The following is a 23,173-nucleotide window of genomic DNA, read 5'->3' as shown; positions in this document are numbered from 1 at the left end:
CATTGCAGTGCCTGGAACATAGTGGGTGCCTGATAAATATGTGATGAATGCATATGCTTGTTTATAGTAGGCATTCATTAAATACAGATTCAAAGACTCCATTAGCCATATTCCTGCTTGTGGTATGGATTTGTCTTGCTTTCTGTTTAGGTTTTTTTTCTTTCTTTCTTTTTCTGCTTTTTTTGGAGGGCGGCGGGGGGGGCGCGGCTTGCGGGACCTTAGTTGCCTGACCAGGGACTGAACCCAGACCCCAGCAGTGAAAGAGTTGAGTCCTAACCACTGGACCTCCAGGCAATTCCCCAGGACTTCAGTTTAGGAATAAGTGTGGCTGTGTGGCCAAGGACTTCTGCAAAGAGTTTCTGCACTTTCTGGAATTAAACGTTATGACTTTGACTTTCTTCCTTTGGATTTTACCAGCCAGGTTCAAATAACGGAGTACGGGGTGGCTCGCAAGGACCATTTCTCGGAAAATGGGCCAGAAGTGAGCTTTTTCAGATCTTTTTCAGACATTTCACTTTAATACAAGAAACATTTATGGAACAAGTGCAGAGCTCGGTGCTTGTCATTCATGTTTTACTCTTTCCTTCATTCACTTACAAGTCAAATCGAATCTTTGCTGCATGTCACTTTCGCGGCATCGGTTCAGGATGAGGGGCGGTCCCTTTAAGGCCCTGGAAAGGGTCTCGGTGTTGGTTTCGGCGGGGAGGCCACGCCCCATCAAGTGTGCGTAATCTCAACGGGGCGGGGCCGGCGTCTCTTTGCTGCCGTCACTTCCGTTTCTCTGTCAGTCGCGAGCGAGCGAGCAGGAGGCTGTTGGTCTGCAGGAGCGGAGCGTGAGTGTTCGGGACCCCGCCCCCACCCCTCGAAGCCCCACTCGGCCGGCTCCCACCTTCCCAGCCCGGCCGCTACCCGCCCGCAGCCCCGGTCCCTCAGACCGGCGACGACCGCGGGAAATGGCGGCGCTGCCTGATCTCCCCCGTCCCTTCCTCGGCCTCCCCGGACCCGCTCTTTCGTCCCCGACCCCGCGTCCCATGCGCTTCGGGCCCCTCGGCGCCTGAAGCTGGCTCCGGGAACGGCCCCGGGGGCGGCGGGGGAGGCGGCCCGGGCCGGCGGGGCGCGGCCGGGCGGGGGCGAGGAGCCGCGGGAAGGGGGCCGGGGCGCCCCCGGCACGATGCGGCGGCGGCCCGAGCGGGGGCGCGTGCGGGGCCTGCGCCTCCCCCAGGTCCCTCCGGAGCCCTCATCCCCGCCCGCCGGGAGCGGGGACGCCCTGGGGGCGGGCGAGAGCGGGCCGGGTCGGAGGCGGGCGGGGGCCGCGGCGGGGGAGACCGGGGGCGGGGGAGCGAACGGCTGGTTTGCTGGGGGCAGTGAGCTCCTCGAGAGAAGAAAATGGCGCTGGGTGCAAGTCCCTCCTCTTCCCACACCGTCTCCTCCGCCTGTCGCCGCTTCCCACGCCCCCGCCGACCAACCTGTCCCCCACCGCCCAAGCCGTGGCCGGTCCCGGGGTTCCGGGGGGCTTCCTGGCATCGCGCGACCCCCTTCCTGCGTCTTGGTGCTTATCACCCCGGTGTTGTACCGAATTCGCGTACCCTTTAGTCCCGGTTTCTTTTCACCTCTTTTCTAATCCTTCCTCCCCCAGGCCTTCATCAAAGATCGAAGGTTTCATTTTTTACATTGTGTTTTGTATATATTCCACAGCAACGCTTTTAGTATCACTTTTCCCGAACTACGAGCCTGGTGTGTGTCCCCCCCCCCCCCCCGTCCCCCCCCCGTCCCCCCTTGAACAGTAGAGGCTCATTAAGTAAAAGTGAAAATACATTTTGTTAGAAGTTCAAAGAGGTTGGCTTTAGTTACCGTTACCTTGTTTCCCTGTCGGATAGACTTATTTGGGTTAAACACGAGGTGATTCTTTGAAATGATCTTAGATCTCCAGGCACCTTTAATGGACAGATGGTATAGTTATGCTTGACCGTTTCAAAGTGAAAAATAGGTTATGTTCAATTTAATTACCTTTAAAAAAAATGCTTGGCGTTATTAGCAGCTAGCATAAAAAACAACTAAATTGATTTTGGGGATTAGGTTGTAAAGTGGAGCAGTAACAGGATTACTGTATAAAACATGGTTATAAACGTTGCTGTCTTCCCTCTGAATTTACTTTTGTCATCAAGAAATTGCCAGTTAACATGGCTGGGTTGGGTATGGTTTGAGCTTTTTGAATTTAGTGGCCACCAGGCTAGGGATGGCCCATTTCTTTTACCTTGACCTCCTGTTGTGGGATACGTTCATTGCCCTCGCTAATGCAAGTTTAGTTGAGAGCTGGATTATTTATGGTTTTTTGAAGTCTTTTTTCCTCCCTTTTATTCAGCAAACATTTACAATGTGTATTGTGTATATTGGGCCCTTTAGGGCCTACAGAAATTAATAGGACTCAGTCTCTTCTGAGATGGAGATGGAGAGAGCAAAAGATTCTTGTTTTGAAAAAAAGCAGCTTACCACTTAGTATTGTAAGTGCTTTGAAGAGGTACAGCATGAAATTCCTTGAAATTTGGGAAACAAGGAGGGACAAGACTCTGCCTTGTGCTCAGGCACTCCATAAAAATCCACGGGAAAGCAGAGCACAGGCCTGTGCACCTCTTTGAGGGGATCTGGGGAACTAGGGTCATAGTAGGAATTGGAGGAAAGGTTTTGTCCCTCTCCTAAGGAGATTCTTCAAATTTTAGTTGTATTCCAGAGTAGGAAATAAGTGTAAAATGTAAATGAACTGTGAATTATGTATAGCTTTGAATCAGTACTTGCTCTTTTGATTGGCATAGTCAAAAAGCCAAAAAAATTGAGAACCTACAAAATATGAAAAATAGGATTTTGATGGTAAAATTAATTGGATATTGACATCTGTATAGTACCGTTGTTCACCATGCTGTGTGTATGTGGGGATCAGTTTCTGCAGGGAATAATTGTACATAAGCCTCATCAGTGGGAAGTATAAAGCAGTGCTGAGAATTATTCATATTTCTTCCTGGTTTTAACAGTGATTGCTGTCAACTGCCTTCTTGCAGTTTACCCTAAACATAAACATCTAATCCTGCTAAAATGAAATGTAAAAAGACCCACTGACTTTGAGAAGGAGAGAGGTGTAGGAGTATGAGATGTGTATGACATTTAGTTCTTCTTGCTGGATTCAGAACTCTTCAGTTTGCATGTTATTTTCAACTTGGAAGAGCATAGATTAAGAGCATAACTTCTGTAGCACTGTGCTCAGTGTAACAACTCCTGTACCACAAAATGGTAGAATGAACTGTGGAACTTCTTGAATCTTTGATTGGGGGAGAGTTAAGTTGAGGGTAATAGAGCAATTTATAAATTATTTACATAATGTATTTTTCTTTCAGAATGCCTAAGTCAAAGGAACTTGTTTCTTCAAGCTCTTCTGGCAGTGATTCTGACAGTGAAGTTGACAAAAAGGTGACTATACACACGTTATTTTTTTTATACTTAAGTCAACAGTATTGCCCACATCCAGTTCTGAAGAACTGCAAAGCATATCAGAATCCTAAAATGAGAGCCCAAATGGTTGTTTCTGAAAATGCAGATGGCCCCTGAACCACGTGACTAAAATGGCCTAGGGTGCTTGTTGTAAGTGCACACGCCAAGCCCCAAAGTTAGACTTGAGCAAGTCTTCTGACATTAACAAGTTTCTGGTTGAGGCTTTTTAGGAGACCTAAAGCTGTGGAACCACTGTCTTAGACCCTAGGGGAATAGCACTAGATTTAGGCCAAAGCCATTATTTGCCATTATTTAGTAATCTTCCTAATCTGTAGGTGTTCAGTGTAGTAGTTGAGCCAAATTATCTGAATTCCTTGAAAGCAGATGTCAGTTTGACAGTCTTCTCAGCCTTGATGTTTATCCAGCCTCCCAGGAGGAACTCTGGTGCCTCCTATTAGTTAAGTCAGCACCCAGCAAAGCTAACATGAAATTACCCATTTTGATAGAATAGGCTTTTTCTGCATTAGATGATAATTGTGCTATAAGCTTAACTGTGCATTCTGCTTAACTGAGCATTTCACACTGTAGTCAGGACTTCTTCCATGCAGAACTGTCCTTTATGTCCTAGAAGCTTTGTGTCACTGAGCTCAGTTAGCAGTGTTAGAAGAGAGCTTATGTGAGAATCTTGGGAGGAGATGGACTTTTATAGGGAAAACATAATATAATATCACCTGGAAGGTTGGAAAAAAGCTTCAAAGAGCATGCATATCTATATTCGAGAAGGAAATGTCCCTTAGTTTTTTAACTTGCACACAGTATAGCATTTGAATACATTCATTTAACAAATTTTTTGTTGAGATTTTATGTGCCAGGTATGCGCCAATCCATAGGGACTGTATAGACCCTGATAAAAAGAATAATTACTTTTTGCTTATTGAGCTGAGGTAATTTTTGCTGTTTATCCAAATAATACTGTTAAAATCACACTAAATGAATCCATTTTTTCAGTTTGTATACATAAATATATACATTATATCAATATTTTACCTAGCATCTCATAATGTGGTAAAACATTAATAGTTTATACCTTTCACTAAGGAACTTGACTGCCCTCTAATGTTTGGATTGGGAACTCTACTGGATTTCATGGACTGCTAGCTCATTTTGAAAATGCGGCCGTATGACAAGCTTTTACAGTAATGCTGCTTTTAAAACATTGTTTTGATTTTGAATGCTAGTGTAACACATTGCTGTCTATCTTCAGTGATTTTTTTTTTGTGTGATGAAATTTTGTGATGAGTTGTTGACCTCTAGTGTGCAGTACGAAATAGCTTTCTTAGCTTGCCTACTCATAAACTTGCTGAGCCAATTTAAGTCCCTTTTGAAATAGGCAGGCATAAATAATCATAAGTAGGTTGTAATCTTCCTAATTAGTGTGTTTTCTTTGTAAAAATAAGTAAGTGACTGGTTTAGTAGACTTGTGGTTTCCAAAAGTTTGTTTAGTCAAAAGCAGCAGCCCCCATCTTTTTTTCTCCCAAAGAAATCTTATGTGGGATCCCAGTCTATAAAATAAACTGTTTCTCTGGTGAATACCACTCTAATGCCTAAAGTATCTTTTGGGTTTCTGAGAACAGTTTGAAAATACTGTACTAGAGAGCGGTGCTAGGTTAGTTTCTGTTGTCTAGTGAAACTTGCCTGTGTATATGTTTGTGATTTTTTTTTATTAATAAATGTCTTTTGATCCTTTAAGTCTTGAAAAGTAATGGAATGTTTTGAACCTGAGATGTGTTTTGTTCTTATGCAAATTTTAAGCATATTCTTGTTTTTCTTTGAAGTTAAAGAGGAAAAAGCAAGTTGCTCCAGAAAAACCTGTAAAGAAGCAAAAGACTGGGGAAACTTCAAGAGCCCTGTCATCCTCCAAGCAGAGCAGCAGCAGCAGAGATGATAACATGTTTCAGGTAAAATTGGTTATTTCCTTAGATCCAGAGGAAGTATTACTTGGCTTGATCTGAAGAATGTTAAAAGCACCTTAATCTGATAATGCATAGTAATCTTTTATGTATGTTATAATCCTCTTGACTAAGGACATTCCTTGAAATAGAAGAACAAGTTGGTAGAAATGAAAGTAATTTGTATGATGCTAGATTATTGTTAAAATCTAGAATTCTGTAGTTTTGCTGTATTTTAAACAATGGGTTGGGATTGCCATATATACATTACTAATAAGAAAAAAATATCGAATTGTACACTTTAAATATATGCAGTTTATTGTATGTCAATTATATCTCAATAAAATCTTTTAAAAAATAAGACAATGGGAATTTAAAAGTTAGAAAAATTCCAAAAAAAGATTGAGAACTGCACATTTAGAGAGCTGTTTGGAGGAGGTAGGTCTAGTATTGGGCTGTGAAGTATGGCTAGGATGTTGCTGGAGGGGAAACAGCAATATGACCTGCTTACTTTTGTGTTTCTTTTTGTTTGTTTTCTTTTCATTTTAAAGCTCTTTGTTGGAATATAATTGCTTTACATTGTTATGCCAGTGTTTGCTGTACAACAGAGTGAATCAGCTGTATTTATACACATACCCCCACATCCACTCCCTCCCGCAACTCCCTCACCCTCCCTTTCCCATCCCTCTAAGTCATCGCCCATCATCTAGTTGATCTCCCTGTGTTATGCAGCAGTTTCCTACTAGCCATCTGTTTCACATTTGGTAGTGTATATATGTCAATGCTATTCTCTCGCTTCGTCCCAGCTTCCCCTTCACCCCCCCACCCCATGTCCTCAAGTCCGTTCTCTACAACTGCATCTTTATTCTTGCCCTGTCACTGGGTTCATCAGTACCATTTTTTTAGATTCCATATGTATGAGTTAGCCTACGGTATTTGTTTTTCTCTTTCTGGCTTACTTCGCTGTGTATGACAGTCTCTAGGTCCATCCACCTCACTACATAGAGCTCAATTTCATTCCTTTTTATGGCTGCATAATATTCCATTGTATGTATGTGCCACATCTTCTTTATCCATTCATCTGTTGATGGGCATTTAGGTTGCTTCCATGTCCTGGCTATTGTAAACAGTGCTGCAGTGAACATTGTGGTACATGTTTCTTTTTGGATTATGGTTTTCTCAGGGTATATGCCCAGTAGTGGGATTGCTGGGTCATATGGTAACTCTATTTTTAGTTTTTTAAGGAACCTCCATTATGTTTTCTATAGTGGCTGTACCAATTTGCATTCCCACCAACAGTGCAGGAGGGTTCCCTTTTCTCCCCACCCTGTCCAACATTTATTGTTTCTAGATTTTTTGTTGATGGCCATTCTGACTGGAGTGAGGTGGTACCTCATTGTGGCTTTGACTTGCAGTTCTCTAGTGATTAGTGATGTTGAGCATCTTTTCATGTGTTTGTTAGCCATCTGCATGTCTTCTTTGGAGAAATGTCTATTTAGGTCTTCTGCCCATTTTTGGATTGGGTTATTTGCTTTTTTGGTATTAAGCTGCATGAGCTGCTAGTATATTTTAGAGATTATCAGTTGCTTCATTGGCAAATATTTTCTCCCATTCTGAGGGCTGTCTTCTTGTCTTGTCTTTGGTTTCTTTCGCTGTGTAAAAGCTTTTAAGTTTCATTAGGTTCCATTTGTTTATTTTTTATTTTATTTCCATTATTCTAGGAGGTGGGTCAAAAAGCATCTTGCTTTGATGAATGTCATAGAGTGTTCTGCCTATGTTTTCCTCTAGGAATTTTATAGTGTCTGGCCTTACATTTAGGTCTTTAATCCATTTTGAGTTTATTTTTGTGTATGGTCTTAGGAAGTGTTCTAATTTCATTCTTTTGCATGTAACTGTCCAATTTTCCCAGCACCACTTATTGAAGAGGCTGTCTTTTTTCCACTGTATATTGACCTGCCTACTTTTGGCTTGATGACAGGAAAGGTGAATTGGTTTACTAAAATGGGCTCTCTGCTTATATATTGTGGGGAATAAGGTTGAGTAGCGAGGTAAAGTGAGGGAAGTTCATTAGAGGGCTTTGATGAAATTACTCAGGACTGGTACAGCTTCCTTCCTTGGGTTTCTTGTTTTAGAGAGACTTGTTATTGGCTTCATGGTACAAGAAGGATTTATGGGAGAGGCAGTGGGGATAAATTATGTGAGGTGATAAGAGTTTAGATGGTTTTTCCAGAAGATGAAATAGTGGTGATTAAGGTCACTGGTGAGAAAGAATGTACTAGAGGAATGAAGCAGTCAGTGAAGACTGGTTTTAAATTTAAGAGACAATAAAGATGAAGGTTTCATTGATAGATACAAGGAAAATAAATTAGTTTTAATGGCCAAGGTGGTTAACTTTGGCTTTTTGGACCTCGTTGTAAGTGTGATAAAATAAAGTATCTCTCCTTTATTTAGCACCTGGAGGGCTTAGTTAGGAAATGTTCATGTGGGATGGTTAGTATGGTTGGCTGGCACCTTCCCCTGAAGTAAGTATAAACCAGAGGGAGAGGAGGAGGTGACTGAGGCCATGTCTTGGTGGTACTCAGGATGGAAGGAAAAAAGAGGATATAGGTCAGAGAAGGTGAAGGAAAATAGGAGGACAGCAGTAATGGGAGCAAGAAAAAAAAAAGTGCTTTGTGGGAGCATAAAAAAGATAAGCATTTCAAGAAGGAGGCATTAGTATTAGTTGAAGCCAGAAGGTTGGAGAAAATAAAGCTGCAAACATTTGAATAGAAAGTGAGGCTGTGTGTGCACTTTGCACTTTTTCTTTTCCTTTTTTTTAAAACTTACTGATGTCCTTGAAAGACAGTAGCAGGATTATGGTGAGAATGGGAAAATAGAAGTTGTATATTTTTACTCAATTTTTCCTTGTTATGTTTCTGGAAAAAGAAATAGACACATGATAACTACTTAATACTATATGAACACTGGAGCTGTACTAAGTAGATTTTCAGGTGCACTGATCACAGAAAAAATAACTAAGGAGATGATATACTAGGTTGCTTGAGTGTAGTAATCTTTTCACTCTGAACATGTATACTAAATCATGTTGTACACCTTAAATACATACCCATTTTTTAATTAAATATTATGTAAAAAAAGTGACAAAATGCAGATCTATTATTTACTTACGGATTTTAGTCTTCAGACTTCCGTGTATTTTAGAGGAACTGGGAACGGACTAAATTAATTTGATATAGAACATAAATTGCTCTTTGTATCTAGGGAAGAATTATGAAAGAGCCCTCATTTCTTTGAGTAGATAATATGATTAAAGTTATGATAAGGGCTGAGAAGTAAAAGGGCAGATGATAATGAGAGAAGATGCAGTCTTTTCTGAGGAAGTGACATTTGAAGCTTAAGACATAAAGAAGCAGCCAGATATGTCAAGTGTATGGGAGAGGGAAGCATTTTCAAAGTAGAAGGCATTGTGCAGATGCCTTGAAGTGGGGAAGAGCTTCGATTGTGCAGGAATTATGAAGCCCTTGTGGCTGGAGCCTAGGAAGTTGGCTGAGAGTGTAGGTAGGTGGTCTAGTTGGTAAGGAAGGTGAAGGGCCAGATCTCGCAGGGCTTTTGTGTTGGGAGGCCATTTTTTTCAAGAGTTTGAATTTTATTCTAAGTACAGTGAGCAGCTATTTTAAGGGGCAGAATGAAATATAAAATCTGCAAGAGAGTATCCCTTCGTTTCGTAGACTTTCCTCATGTGTAGAATGAAGGACTACTTTGGAATATTTCAACTTAATGTTTATACTAAAGGTAAAAACTTTCAGGTATTTGCTTGGCAACTATCTTGAGCTTTTCTTTGGTCAGTTCTGGTCACTGCTTGCCTACCTGTACTTGGATAATAACAGAGCCTCTGTAGCCTATTAATGGATTTTATCTTGTCTACCTTACCCCTGATTGTACAGGTAAAGAAACCAGGACTCCCATTTAGAGATTTTATTCTTAGAGCAGTTTTGGGAAACCAGTTCTTTTATTATGGGGAGGTTGTCTTGCCAAAAAACATGAGTTCAGTTCTTAAACCCTCATTTGAAAGCGTCCCAAGCCTGACAGGCTATTTAGACTCCTCACCCTTTTGAAAGTTCCTCTGGGAGGAACATAGGCCTTATTTCCAGAGTGACTTTTCATAGACCTAGTCTGTGAAAGTAGTCTGTGTAGACATTCTAAGAGATAATATGATATTTAATTTCATACCATTAGAGCCTTTTCCTTGAAATGATATTTTGACCATAGAAAAATATTTTGGTGGTAATATTGACTTTTAATTGGCTTAAGAGCACGTTAGAGTGAGTACCTTGGTTATATAATATAAAACGAGAACTTCATTTTTATTAGTAATAGTGTTTTGATAATTTTATTAGAAAGCCAGGTGAAGGATGGGGTATTTGGAAAGAAAATCAGTTACTCTTGTTGTGTTTTGTAAAAGTTTTAAAAAATTCTATTTGTTTAATTTCAAAAATAGGGCCACGTATTTTTTATTTACCAATAAAATGCCTTGAAGACAGCTCCCAGAGTGGAACTTTTTTAGACATTGCTGGAATTTTTAAGGACCTTGGGTATCAGGTACACCTTACCAAAGACAAATCTAAAATCTAAATTACAATTGTTTGGGTATTTGTTAGTAGCCATAAGACAGGATTTTTTTTTTTTTTTTAAATCTAAATATCCATCTCTTGAGACCAGAACTGGAGGAAATGATCTTAAATTTTGGTAAAGCAATGTACGTCAAACATAAGCAGCTCTCTAAATGTAATATTTGAAGAGAATTGGGCCTAAGGAAAGTCATTACACTAGTCTTTTAAGCTCTAGAATGATTTGGGCAGAATCCTGACTAGAGAAGAAATACTATTAGATGCTTGCTTTTGTCTGGTTTCTTCTGCTCTGAATTTTAAGAATTTGGTTCCGTAGGGATATTATTTACCTGACATGACTTATATGGTGTTGAAGATGGATTGGAGAACTATTTTGTAATTACTTAAAAGGTCAGAATGATTGAGGCAGGGGACTTTGATCCCTATTTTTCTTCAAAGGTAGTAGGCACAAAGGATCAGTAATACTACTTTAGTAGAGTTGATGGTTTAAAGGATAAACCTGTTACTTTTATTTATTTATTTATTTTTTTAAGTCACTAGAGATTCTTATTTTTACTTGAAAAATAAAAACAAAAAACAAACAAAAACAGGTACACACTGGGAACTGAACTACTATGGCTTTTCTTTCTAGAGATGTGACATCCATGTTTTCTGGTTAGTAATGTTCTATCAAACATTGTAATAAACCAGTGTACTAAATCCAAGCAGACAGATGACCAGTAAAGCTGTTTGCTAGCTCCTATTGAGCTAGACCAGTGCAATTCTATCTTGGTAGGATTATTTTGACAGCAAGAAGGAAGGGCAGAGCCCCTACCCCAACAGAAAACCTAAGGAGCTGATTTACACAGAAAGGGTTTTAAGCAAACCTGCATAAACACTAACATGCTCTAAGAAAAGGATACCTTTTATACTACTTCCAGCATACATTCATTGATGCCCAGTAAAATAGGAGTACCAACATAGAAAGCATTTTTGCTTTCTTAGCACTAACAGCTAAAAAGCACACAGCATATAATACTTTGATCTTGAAGTGGGTAATCATGGAAGTTCCAAGATTATATCCACTAAGTTAGCCTGAGTGTTTGTCTATAAAAATATTTTTTCAAAAACATGTAAACGAGAGTTGTAGAAACAGTGGGACTACATCAGATGACAGTGCTAACAAGGACTGCACATGTAAGACTAGGAACTGATTTTCACAAGTACGTTTTAGGTAAAGGAGATCAAAGGTGATTCCTACAGCCAGGACTAGCTGTGATTAGAGGATTTTCGGAAATCTTGAGATGGGCAGCTAGCTTGAGTTAAACCCTAGATAAATACTCCCAGTCAAGAACCCCATTGAAGCTGCAGGACTGAAACTCTGAGCCATATAAAAAGCTGTGAGTGCATAAAAAGCCTGGTGGAACATGCAAGGCCTGCTGGGCCAGGAGAGTTGGCGATGGTGGGTTCTTCCAACAAGGGCACCCCAACACGTATGCTGGGGAAGTGCCCCCAGGTGGAATGCTGGACTTGGGCTTGCTGCAGAAGCCAGACTCAGAAGCTCCTGAGAGGTGTCTACTTGGGGAGGAGTACTAGGGTTATTGAAGGCAAGAATGTGTCCCAGGAAGGTCAGGTGATTTTCTTCTGACCCATCAATACTTAACATTAATGAAGAGTTGCAGAATCAAGTCAGTCTTTCCAAGATGTATTCTTCTGACATCATTAGCCAAAGCCTCTCCCAGTCTATTGGGCTGGTGATGTCTAGGAAGATTCCATTACCTGGAGGTGGGACCTAGGGCCGCAGATTGTTCTGGGAAGCTGGCATAGAAGATGATTTGTACAATGAAGTCACCACTAAACCGCTGCTTAAGTCCAGTCCCCGGTCTTCTTTTTCTGCTCGATAGTTCAGAAACATTTCTTTAAAAGCCAGCAAATCCGTACAGGTGAGCAGCATGTTGAAAATGTCCCCAGCCACTTCATCTTTATGTTGCTGTAAAGTTGTAGTGAAAGCCGCCATGTTAAATCAGGAATCCGCTCCAACAGCTGTTCTTCTATATACCTTTCTACCAGAGAAATAAATTCGTTAAAAATAAGTGTGTAGGTGAGCTTATTCTCTTCTGTATCTTCAAACTCCTGGTAGTACTTGTCCATGAAATTCCTCTGTAATAGCTGGAACTCATCATCCATGATAATGTCCTCTAAATATCCAACCACAGCATCAAATTCTGCATCAGAGGCGGAAGAGATGGACAGCGTGAAGCTCTCTTCCTCTAGGGCGTCCATTGCCGCCGCCTGCACCGCGCGGCGGGGAGCGGGCCCGCCGGCCTTCTACCCGGCCCGCGGCCCTGGCACAGACTCTGCTCTGCGGAGCAGAGCCCCAACCGGCATCGGGGAGGCCTTGCTACCGGGGCCACGGTCGGCTCACGGCCCGGCTGGGTAGCGCCTGAGTGCAACACCCCGGCAGCAGGCTTGCCGGCTGGGCCTCCAAGCCCGGCCAGGCCTCATGAAGATCACCACCGCAACCGTGGGGTCCTGGCATCCATTCTGTTACTTTTAAATTATGTTATTATGGAGTCAGGTGTTCCTAACCTTGGTGGGGGAGGGGTGGCTTATTTTGGCAGTCCATGAAATTATTATTTTATTTGAAATTTTTTTGTATTGGAAGGGGTTATTTATAACCATCAGATCTCCAAAGGGGACAGGAAATCCAAAAAATTTAAGAATCACTGTTGAGTGAGTGGGCACAAGTAACATGTACAGTGTCAGAAAAGAAACTTTAAAAGCCACCGGTGGTTTGGCCAGTTCTGTTTTCCTTGCTATGAGAACAGCTTGTCCTCATCGGGCTGATCCTTTGGCCTGCGTTGGAGTGTAGACACATAGAACAGAGCCTGCTGACTCACTGCTAATATAAAACATGAGTGAGAAATAAATCTGTTGCTGTAAGGTACTGAGATTTGGGGGATCATTTGTTACTGTAGCATATCTCAGTGAAAGCTAATTCTTTCTACATCTTTATTTGGAGATTTTGTGTTAAAGGTTTTTATACCAAAGTGAGCACTGGATACATTAAGGGGTAGTGTACCAAATGCACAGTAAGTTTCAGTTACTATAAGAGGTTCAGATTTTGATAGAGTATCATTCTGTGTCCTCAGGTTTTCCCTTCATTACACCTGCACAGTTCTCTGGTGCACAGTTCTCTGGTGCTGATGTTCTCTGAAGCATTGTTGCCAAATTTAGAGCGTCAGTTTATTGACCTAGACCTTTTCCCTACTTTGAATAATTTGTTTAGTGTAATGAAACACAAGTTATTTGAAAAGTGATTAGGGACTTCAAATTGTAAATTCACAAAGTTTTAAATATGTGGATGGTCAGCCATGTTGGGGAGAAAGAAAATGCTTCTTTTTAAGTTCATATGTAGCAAACAAGAACATTTATATACTCCTCATTGAAATTGGATGAGGAAGTTTGGGAGAAGTTTCTAGGGATCGAGTAGAAATTAAAGTAGCTAGCTAACAATGTGTTGTGTTAACTGCACTGTACCATGCTCTTTACATAAAATAACTGAGTATTTGTTATTACTAATTGAAGGCTGGTAAAATGCCATTCATATACTTATAATGTATTGTCTCTTTTTAAAAATAGGTTGCTTTCAGTCTTGATCTTCAACTTTTTTTTTCTAGTGAGATTTTAAAGTTGTAACCGTGTTTTTCTACATCAGATTTCTTAGGAATATAAGCGAGCATTGCAGAAGCGGTGTTGTAATTCTGCTTCTGTTTTTCTTTTTTTGTCCTTAGTCCCAAGAACCTATATAAAGGCTTCTGAATTCTCTTACTGGCTTTTCAGGTCCTTTTCAGTATAGCTGCATCTATTCAGCCTGTCTTGAATAGACATCAGTATTGTATCTTTCTGCTTTCCTTCGTCTGTGTCCTCATCATTTCTTTTCTCCCTTTTACTTAGTTAACGGCCTACCATTTTTCAGGGTCAAATTCTGCCACTCAAAGTCTCTTCCACTGCTCAAGCCCACACTGAATGCTTCCTTGACTTACCTAATCAATATAAATTTAGTAGGTTTTCAGTGTGTTTTAATTTTATCTATTCAGCTGTCACAGGGGCTTACCATAAAAACCAGAAGGAAGCAAGTTTCTCTTCAGTGCGGTAGGTGCCAAAGATACTTACAAATTAATTATTAAATCAGTATTATAAATTACTATCAGGAGTTTCACTGTGATGATTATTTTGGTCTTATTTATTTAGTTCATCCATTAAAATAGTTTGTTGGGAACCCAATATAACAGACACTAGGGGATACAAAAAGGACTGTAAAAAATAAGCCATCGAAAGTAACAGATAACTGGTGACTTTAGATTTGGCAGTGGGAGTTTAATTAGTAGAAACAGCAGTTCTCTCCTTTCAAAGGTTAGCAATAAAGGGAGGAAGGAAACATGGGGAAAGTTAGACAATGCAGATTAGGAAAAATGCTTTGTAGAAAGAGGAGAATGAGCTTGTTTGTAAATGGTAGATGCAAAACCAGTGGAAAGGGAAAGAATGTACAGTTGACCCTTGAGTAATGCAGGTTTGAACTGCTTGGGTCCACTTATACGTGGATGTTTTTCAGTACTAAATACTTCATGGTTTGTGGTCAGTTTAATCCTTGGATGTGGAGGGCCCAGCTATACGTTATGCTTCGATTAATCCCTGAGTTGTTTAGGGGTCAACTCTATATGCAGGAAATGGAATACAAAGGTAAAGAGCTTAAGAATTCATGATGATGTGGGGAAGTACAGACAAGAGAGATCTGAAGGCACTTAATCACACCTGATGGGCTGCACTTTCTCCATAAAGCATGAGGCATACCCTGCAGGTGAGGGGCACACCAGCAGGACAAGAAACTTATTTGAGAATGAAAAACTAAAGGAAAATGAACAAGACCTGAGACAAGAAAAAGCAGCTTCAGAGGACATAGGCAAGATGGAAGCCATAAATGTGTACTTGTGTCAGCACAGTTGTGATTCTATTATAGCAATACCTGATATCCCCATAGCAGGGATTATTTACTAATTAAGGGGCCCAGGTTTGTAGGGAAAGGAAATTTTACATGATGTGTTTTGAACACAAAGTCATAACTAGTATTGTATTTAAGTCAGTAAGATTGAAGAGTAGGTTTAAAGTGAGTAAGCAGTAGGTAGAGGTAGTAGAGGCCTTGATCAAAAAGAGTAATTTCTTAGTTTAAGTGCTAGACAGCACATTACAGCAGCATAAGACATCCTGGAAAGTGTTTACAGGCACTTTGTTGAGTAAAGCCTTTTCCTTCCCTGTGCAATCTGTAGTTTGTGTTGAGCAGCAGTAGGTTTTTGAAAAATACTTTTCTGTGCACAGTTTTAAGTTCTCAGTTTGAGACTGTAAGTGGAAGTGTATTAAAGATGTTATTTGAAATGAATGTCTAAAAGGAAAAGCTTTCTTATTATTATTGACTAGAATTCTGGATTCTTATATTCAGAGTGGTTGCTAAGCCAGTGTAGTCTGTGGATTCCTGCGGTTGTAGTTTGTACTAGATTTTGCTTTCTAATGATTTTTATTATGGTAAAAAAAAAAAAAACTTGGGCTTCCTAGGTGGTGCAGTGGCTAACAATCCACCTGTCAATGCAGGGGACACGGGTTCGAGCCCTGCTCTGGGAAGATTCCACATGCCACGGAGCAACTAAGCCCATGCGCCACAACTATTGAGCCTGTGCTCTAGAGCCTGTGAGCCACAACTGTTGAACCCGTGTGCCACAGCTGTTGAAGCCCACACGCCTAGAGCCTGTGCTCTGCAACAAGAGAAGCGACTGCAATGAGGAGCCTGCGCACTACAATGGAGAGTAGCCCCTGCTCGAAGCAACTGGAGAAAGCCTGTATGCCGCAATGAAGACTCAACACAGCCAATAAATAAATTAAATAAATTAAAAAAAAATAGTTAACATAGAACTTACCATCTTAACCATTTTTTTAAATAAATTTATTTATTTTATTTATTTATTGGCTGTGTTGGGTCTTCATTGCTGCACACTGGCTTTCTCTAGTTGCTGCGAGCAGGGGCTACTCTTCATTGTGGTGCACAGGCTCCTCATTGTAGTGGCTTCTCTTATTGTGGAGCACGGGCCCTGGGCATGTGGGCTTCAGTAGTTGCAGCACATGGGCTCAGTAGTTGTGGCTCACAGGCTCTAGAGCACAGGCTCAGTAGTTGTGGCTCATGGGCTTAGTTGCTCTGTGGCATGTGGAATCTTCCCAGAGCAGGGCTCGAACCCGTGTCCCCTCCATTGGCAGGTGGATTCTTTGCCACTGCGCCACCTAGGACGTCCCATCTTAACCGTTTTAAACATTCAATAATGTTAAGTATAGTCACACTGTTGTGAAATAGATCTCGAGAACATTTTTACCTTGTAAAACTGTTCTGTAACAACTCCCCTTTTCTCCCTCCCCCCAGCCCCTGGTAATCACCATTCTACTTTCTCTCTGACTCTGACTGCTCTAGGTACCTGATATTAAGTGAAATCATCCAGTATGTATCTTTTTATGAGTAGCTTATTTCACTTGGCATAATGTCCTCAAGGTTCATCTATGTTGTAGCTATGTGACAATATTTCCTTCTTTTTTAAAACTGAATAATACTTCATTGCATGTATGTCCCACATTTAATGTAAAAATGATTGGAAACATGAGATGTCTTTTGTTTCACCTTTTTAGTAAGATTTCTGTTTAACAGTGATAGTTCCTTTGGTGTAGTTTTGATATTGAAAATATTTTTGTAATTAAAAAGTTGAGTGTGCAACAAGTGTGAATATAAAAATGGACATCGTTGTTGAACAGCTTTTCATATTTTTGTTTCTTTTGCAGATTGGGAAAATGAGGTATGTCAGTGTTCGGGACTTCAAAGGGAAAGTCTTAATTGATATTAGAGAATATTGGATGGATCCAGAAGGTGAAATGAAACCAGGAAGAAAAGGTAAGATTTAATTTCCTGAATTTGGTCCTAATATTGGGACTAAATGTAAAATTATCTAAGCTTGAAATTGTTTGGACTTTATTTGGAATTGAAATAATGTTGGCAGTGCATAGGGTGTGCAAGATCCTCCTTGAGTTGATTCTCTTTGTCTTCTTTAGCCTTTTTGGACATGACACTTAACTTATTTTAATGAGATGTCTTAAATATAGCTGTTGAAATCCCTCCCCGCTCAATACCCCTAATATCACTTCAGTTGGCTGCTAATTTACCTTTGAAAAGATTACATCAATTCTGAAGTACAGTGGGAGCACTGGGAAGGTGTAAAATCAGGAATGGAAAATCCTGATTTACAGTGCTTCCTTTTGGTTCATCTCCAAAAGAATATTCTTTAGGGTGGTATCCTTTAACCACTTTGTGCTTCCATTTGTGCTTCATCTAGTCCCAAGCATGTTACAGAAGCATGCTTTATTCGCTCACCAAATAGCAAGAGAACATTTGTGTATCACAGAAATTCATATATTTGGCTAGTTAGCTGCTTTAAGTTGACCCTTAGCTAATGAAAAAAATGCCTCCTTATTTTCTTCTACTCTGCCTGCATGTCATTTTGAAAAGTACCACTTGTTTGCTTCATGTAATTTTTGACTTTATTAAACTTAACCTTTATATATTTTCATACCCTTTTCTTCAGGCTACTTCTGGATTGATTGTTCAAGTTGCCCTGGTGTAGCCAATGCCAGATTTCTTTTCTTGTTCCTATAAACATTTACCAAAATGATTTGATTAGCCCTTGCTAAGTGTTGTCTCAATACATTCTCCTCCCTCTCAATTTCATGACCTCCCAGCACAGTTTTCTGAGAAATTTTTTAATTCTTCCAGTTCTGGTTTGTTTCTCTGTTTATATGTGTCAAGGAGTAGTACACTAGAAGTTTATAAAGTACAAAGCACAATACTTTCTGCTCATACTTTCGTATCTTAAATAGGAATGACATGCCATTAGCTAATGTTTTAAATGTTTGTCAGGTGATATGCTGAGATTTTATTCGTTTGCCAATTTAATTTTTCACTACAACCCTTCGAGTTGTAATCACCATTTTACTGGTGAGGAAACTGAGGTTTAGAGGTAATTAATTTTTTAAAGACCATGGAGTTAGTGACAGTGAGGCTGGGATTTGAACCCTGGCAGCATGACTCCATATTGTACTTTTAACCAGTATGCACAGTCTAAGAAGTCCTGTTTGGATCACGTCTCAGGGATTTTTCCAAAGTGAAATGAATACTTCTGGAAGAACTCAGCACAAAGTCATTCACGCTGAGTTCCTGTGGAAATTTTGAGCAAATGTTGGAAACAACTGGCTGTGTAAATGGGGTGTCACATACTGAATCTAAGCTTGGCCACTTAGCCTGCTAATTTGCAAACATTTGTGAGATAAATCTTAAAATCATTTGTTCTCACTGAGTATAATAGGCATTATGCAGGATGCAGTGTTGAAAGTAAAAGTGGGCATAAGATTGACCTGCTAAGGTAGTTGTGATGAATGTGTAGTTACCAAATGTAAGAGATTTGGTTCAAAATGGCAGCTTCAATAAAACAATATTTTATTTGGAAGTATGAAAATCCTCAAGAGAACTTAAGTAGATTTTCAGTTTTTGATTTTTCAACTTTTTTTTTAGGTATCTCTTTAAATCCTGAGCAGTGGAGCCAGCTGAAGGAACAGATTTCCGACATTGATGATGCAGTAAGAAAACTGTAAAATCAGAGCCATATAAAATCTGTACTGTTCTAGTTGTTTTAATCTGTCTTTTTACATTGGCTTTTGTTTTCTAAACATTGTTTTCCAAGCTATTGTATATTTGGATTGCAGAACAATTTGTAAGATGAATGCTTTTTTTTAAATGTGCATTATTAAAAATGTTCTGAGTGAAGCTAATTGTCAATTTTATTAAGGAGGATTGCTTTTGTGCCCACCACCTAGTGTAAAATAAAATCAAGTAACACAGTCTTAACTCTTGTGGCCTTCTTTGATCAGAAGAGTTGGTACTGTTTAAGGCCAAAAGTAACAGTTTATTGACCTTCTAGTTTCAACTCAGCTTTTCCTTTCAAAAGGGTTTGCATTGCATTGAATTTATAAACTTTTGATTTATGAAATTTATCATTGATCTGTTTTCTTCTAAGTAAATGTCTGGACTTGATTGATTTTTCCCCCCACCCCCATCATATTTCACTTTCCCCTTTTTTTCTTCACTTTGTTTTCTTTTTAGTAACTTACCTTGTCATGTTGTTTTCATTTCACTTTTTGCTCTTTTTCTTGAATATGTTATGCTAATTTGGAAAGTCTGAAACTGTCAGAATGTTAGTTATCTCCATAAGGTACTTGTAAGTAAAATATTATATGAGAACTACAATCACTAATTCTACTGTATTAAATATTAGGAGATATAGTTTGATAAACAACATGGCTTGTATGAAAACTCTGAGCAAGTAAATGTATGTCATTACCTATAGTGTTCTGTGTAGTTGTTATCTTACTGCTTAGTCTACAGAAAATAATGACTTAGATGTCTGATTTGCTTTCACTTATTAAACATGCTCACCATGGGATGATGTCTATAAAATCAGATATTGTTAAATTAGACTAGGATTTAATAAAAATTGTGAAAGCTTACTGGCCTAACATTTTATTTTATAACATTGATTATGGATTATATATATATAGCCAGAGGTATCACTGAGCTTAACTGTCATAGTAGATAATGGTGGTCAGTTTTTAGGAGAAAGAGCATATAGAGTGCATACTTTTGTTTTTTTGGCTTTTGCTTCAGTAGAATTGATTCTTTTGTAGTTCTTCTACTGGGCAGTGTCATTCTAGACTTAATGTTATTAAGTTTTAGCAGGTACTCTGAAGTGATTTTCATTGAACCATAATGATGAAGCAGACATAGGTTGAGGCACAGATTTCGGGGGCTTTGTAGCAATAAATAGGGCATGGTGTGCCTTAGGAAAAGAATGTAAAGGAACTATATCTGAAATTAAAGAAAGTGGCAGTGAAGGAGAAGGAATTCTCTTCACACTAAATAATAACATGATATTTTGATCACATTGATAGGATACAATTCTAGATAGAATAGTAAAAAGATTTGAAGACATGAAAAAATTCTTGCTGACATTTGGTAGCTAATCTCAAATGGTTACTGCCATAGCAGAGAGTTGCACTATTATACCAAGTTTGATTACTGTGTCTAAAACATTTTATAATAGAATTGTCAAGGACTTGATTTCAAAACCATCTGCCTGGTCACATAGTTATCATTTTTTTTTCTGGCAGCTGTTCTAAGTGTTTCTTTTACATTTTTAAGAATTTTTAAAAGTGTTTTTTAGCAGTAACCCTAATATGTGCATAATCGAGGAAATAAATCCTTTTTTCTGGTATTTTAGCCTTCATCACCTAATAGGTAGCAAAGTGTTCAGAATATGTATTTTAGACAAATCATACTTCTTTGAAAACTTTCCCCTTGTTTGGGAACGTATTAACTGAATTGGGTGGGTTTGTAAAGTATTTCCTTATTATATATACAGAAAAGGGTAGTTAGAACACAGAACTCTTGATTTTGGTGTAGATTGAGGGAATAAGGGGTAAATTTCCTAAGTTTATGTGAAGTCAGGAGGTGTATGCATTTTGAAACAATCTGCTGATACAGAGATGGTGCTGGAATCTGCTACCTAGGTATTTTCTAGCTGTTTAGCCTTGTCATTAAAACCTTCACATAAGGAGTGTTTCTCTGGCAGATTACGGTAAGGTTCTTGGTAAATTCATTTCAGTACATTACTGGGTATGTAATATGCAGACGTTATTAATCTCTCTTGTGTGTAGAAAAGGATGAGAACTGGGTTAACAGAAGAGACAAAATAGCTTGTGCTGGAAACAAAAGATAGGGTACTGTTTTCTGTTTAAACTTTACCTTCTTGGTAAGATTTCTTCCAGGAAGAGTGTGGCGTTTTGAGGCAGTGGTTTCTTACCTGGTAATGCCAAATGAACTTAATTCACGCCAGCCCTTGAATGTGTGCAGTAGCAGGGCTTTTCTAATGGGTTTTTCCTCTTTGTCTTTTTAAAGTACAAGCAGCATTTGACCAGTTTCCAATAATGCTCCTGGCATTGTATTTAAAGAATAACCACTAAAAACTCTTATAATTTTTTTCTTTTTTGTTTTGCTTCAAAATGCTTAAGAACTTATTTTGAAAGAAGAATACTCTTACCTCATGAGCTGGTCAAGGTGCTGTGATGGTCAGCCTATTCTACATAATGTGTTTAGGAAAAAAAGACAGGGAAAAAAAGTATGTATACCCTGGCTTGGCTATTGAGGAGAAAAGAGAAAGAATTGAGTATTAATTAAGTTTTCCTGTTGGGGGTATGTTAGAAGAGTACTATGAAAGTTTGAAATTTTAAAAAAGTGCTAATATTTAAGTATCACTCCTGAAATTCTTTGCGTCTCACTTTTATGGAAATTAATTCAGTGAAATACTCAAAGTTTTTGCTTTTTTTTTTTTTTTTTTTAAAGTGGTGTTTTTCCAGATAAACTCTAGAGGTAAACATTCACATAGTAACAAATATGTAATTCTGTAATTGTGGAATACCTGTCTGCTTTGTTTGGTACATCTTCCATGGAGATGTCAATGAATATAATACTGCATCTGTGAATATTTTAAATGTTGAAATAAAAACAAGAAAAGTGCCCTATGTGTCATCCCAGTTTCACAAACCCGGAGGTAAATGGCTAAGTTATCTGTTGAATGGGTTTTATTAACAAATAGGATACTTTTCTGTGTGAATGCTTTGGAATGTGAATTCGCCTTCAAGTGTTAAACCTTCTGAGGACCTCTGGGACTGGGTGGTGTGGCCTCATTATTTTTCATCTACTTGATCCAGGTGGAAAAAGGCAAATATTAAGGTGTATGTGCCCTCTTTTTTCCTTTACTTGTATGAGTGCTTTGAGGTCTGATTATTCCTTGTTAAAATTCATTTATGAAGTGTCTATTTTTCCCTTCTTGGTTAGTAGTTTTGCCTAGTTATATATTGAGATCTCTCATTGTTTAAATTTCCATTTAGGGAAACTTACACAGTGATAGAGAGATCTGCAGAAGATTACTTGTAACTCTTGTTTTGTTCCACTTAATCAACTGAATTTTAGTAAAACACACTGGCTCAAAAATTCAGTCAAGAAGAAAACAGTACTTGGAATTTATACAGTTAATCACTGACTTTCCAATTTTGTGGTATGGTTCAACAGAGTTATGGGATAGAAAAGCAGTTTGAAAAACGTGAAATATTAAAAAAATTATGTGGAATTAGTTACTGTATAACAGTTTATTCAAAACTTATGGCCATCTGTGTCAAAGATTTTGCTACACAAGACATCCCTCCTCTTCCCCCACTCACCTCGTGTAAGTTCATCACAGAGTTCAGGCCTTCCCAGACCTCCTTTAACAGCCGTTTAGTCCTGGACTAACAATGACCTACCTACTGTTTCTGCCTAAAGTGAAGCGTTTCTCTCTTCTTATTTTACTCTTTGGCTCTTGATAGAGTTTAAATATTTATCTTTCTGTCAGGTAACTTATTTTAGCCTGAAAGTGATTTAGGCTGCTTCCTTCTCTAAACTCTGCTAGGGAAAAAAAGCACTTTATCCTGAACCTCAACAGCTAGATACTATAACCCACCTTGGTAGCAGGATGCTGTAGAGGGGCTTCTCCTACCATACAAGCCGCAACATGACTAAAGCGTGTGTGTTGTAACTCACGTATCTTGGAAAGTGATGTGAAGTTCCAGCCTGGCCTTCTTCTGATTCAGTCGGGTGTGCTTGTGGCTCCTACTCCGGCTTTGTTTCCCAAACAAGAAGTTACTGCAAGAGTGAGAACAGAGAATTCCCATATATCCCTTCACCCAGAGATTCCATTCAGATTTTGCCAGTTGTTTTCATGATGTCTTTATAGCAAAAGCTTCCAGCCCATTTGGTTGTTAGTCTTCACTCTGACACAGTTCTTCACTTTTTCCTTTGCTTTCAACAACATTGACATTTCTGGTGATTTGGAGGTTCGTAGGTCATGAGTGATGTTGACAAGGGTGGACAAAGCCTAGAAGCTGATTGACTGAGGAGTTGGAAAC

At 39.3% G+C, this 23,173-nt stretch overlaps 1 protein-coding gene and 1 pseudogene across 1 annotated transcript; one reads left to right on the top strand and one right to left on the bottom strand.

Annotated features, from left to right (window-relative positions):
- The first annotated feature begins 752 nt into the window (after nt 1–752).
- Nucleotides 753–21,747, top strand: SUB1 (SUB1 regulator of transcription). The gene is made up of 5 exons (XM_057709233.1): nt 753–833; nt 3,387–3,459; nt 5,316–5,438; nt 16,910–17,018; nt 18,690–21,747. Exons 2-5 carry the CDS (start codon nt 3,388–3,390, stop codon nt 18,767–18,769), a joined length of 384 nt encoding a protein of 127 aa, XP_057565216.1. The 5' UTR covers nt 753–833; nt 3,387; the 3' UTR covers nt 18,770–21,747.
- On the bottom strand, nt 11,619–12,331 carry LOC130836737 (ADP-ribosylation factor-like protein 2-binding protein; annotated as a pseudogene).
- Nucleotides 21,748–23,173: the final 1,426 nt, after the last annotated feature.

The sequence above is a fragment of the Hippopotamus amphibius genome, chromosome 15, assembly GCF_030028045.1.
Source record: "Hippopotamus amphibius kiboko isolate mHipAmp2 chromosome 15, mHipAmp2.hap2, whole genome shotgun sequence".
Taxonomy (NCBI): domain Eukaryota; kingdom Metazoa; phylum Chordata; class Mammalia; order Artiodactyla; family Hippopotamidae; genus Hippopotamus; species Hippopotamus amphibius.
Note: the sequence above shows the minus strand (reverse complement) of the source record. Positions and strands in the feature narration are given on the sequence as shown.

Excerpts from the sequence above, each read along its gene's own strand:
- SUB1 (XM_057709233.1), top strand. The coding sequence starts at position 3,388 with ATGCCTAAGTCAAAGGAACTTGTTTCTTCAAGCTCTTCTGGCAGTGAT. Across the intron at positions 3,460-5,315 it reads ACAGTGAAGTTGACAAAAAG|TTAAAGAGGAAAAAGCAAGT; the intron begins GTGACTATACAC and ends TTTTCTTTGAAG. Across the intron at positions 5,439-16,909 it reads GAGATGATAACATGTTTCAG|ATTGGGAAAATGAGGTATGT; the intron begins GTAAAATTGGTT and ends TTTCTTTTGCAG.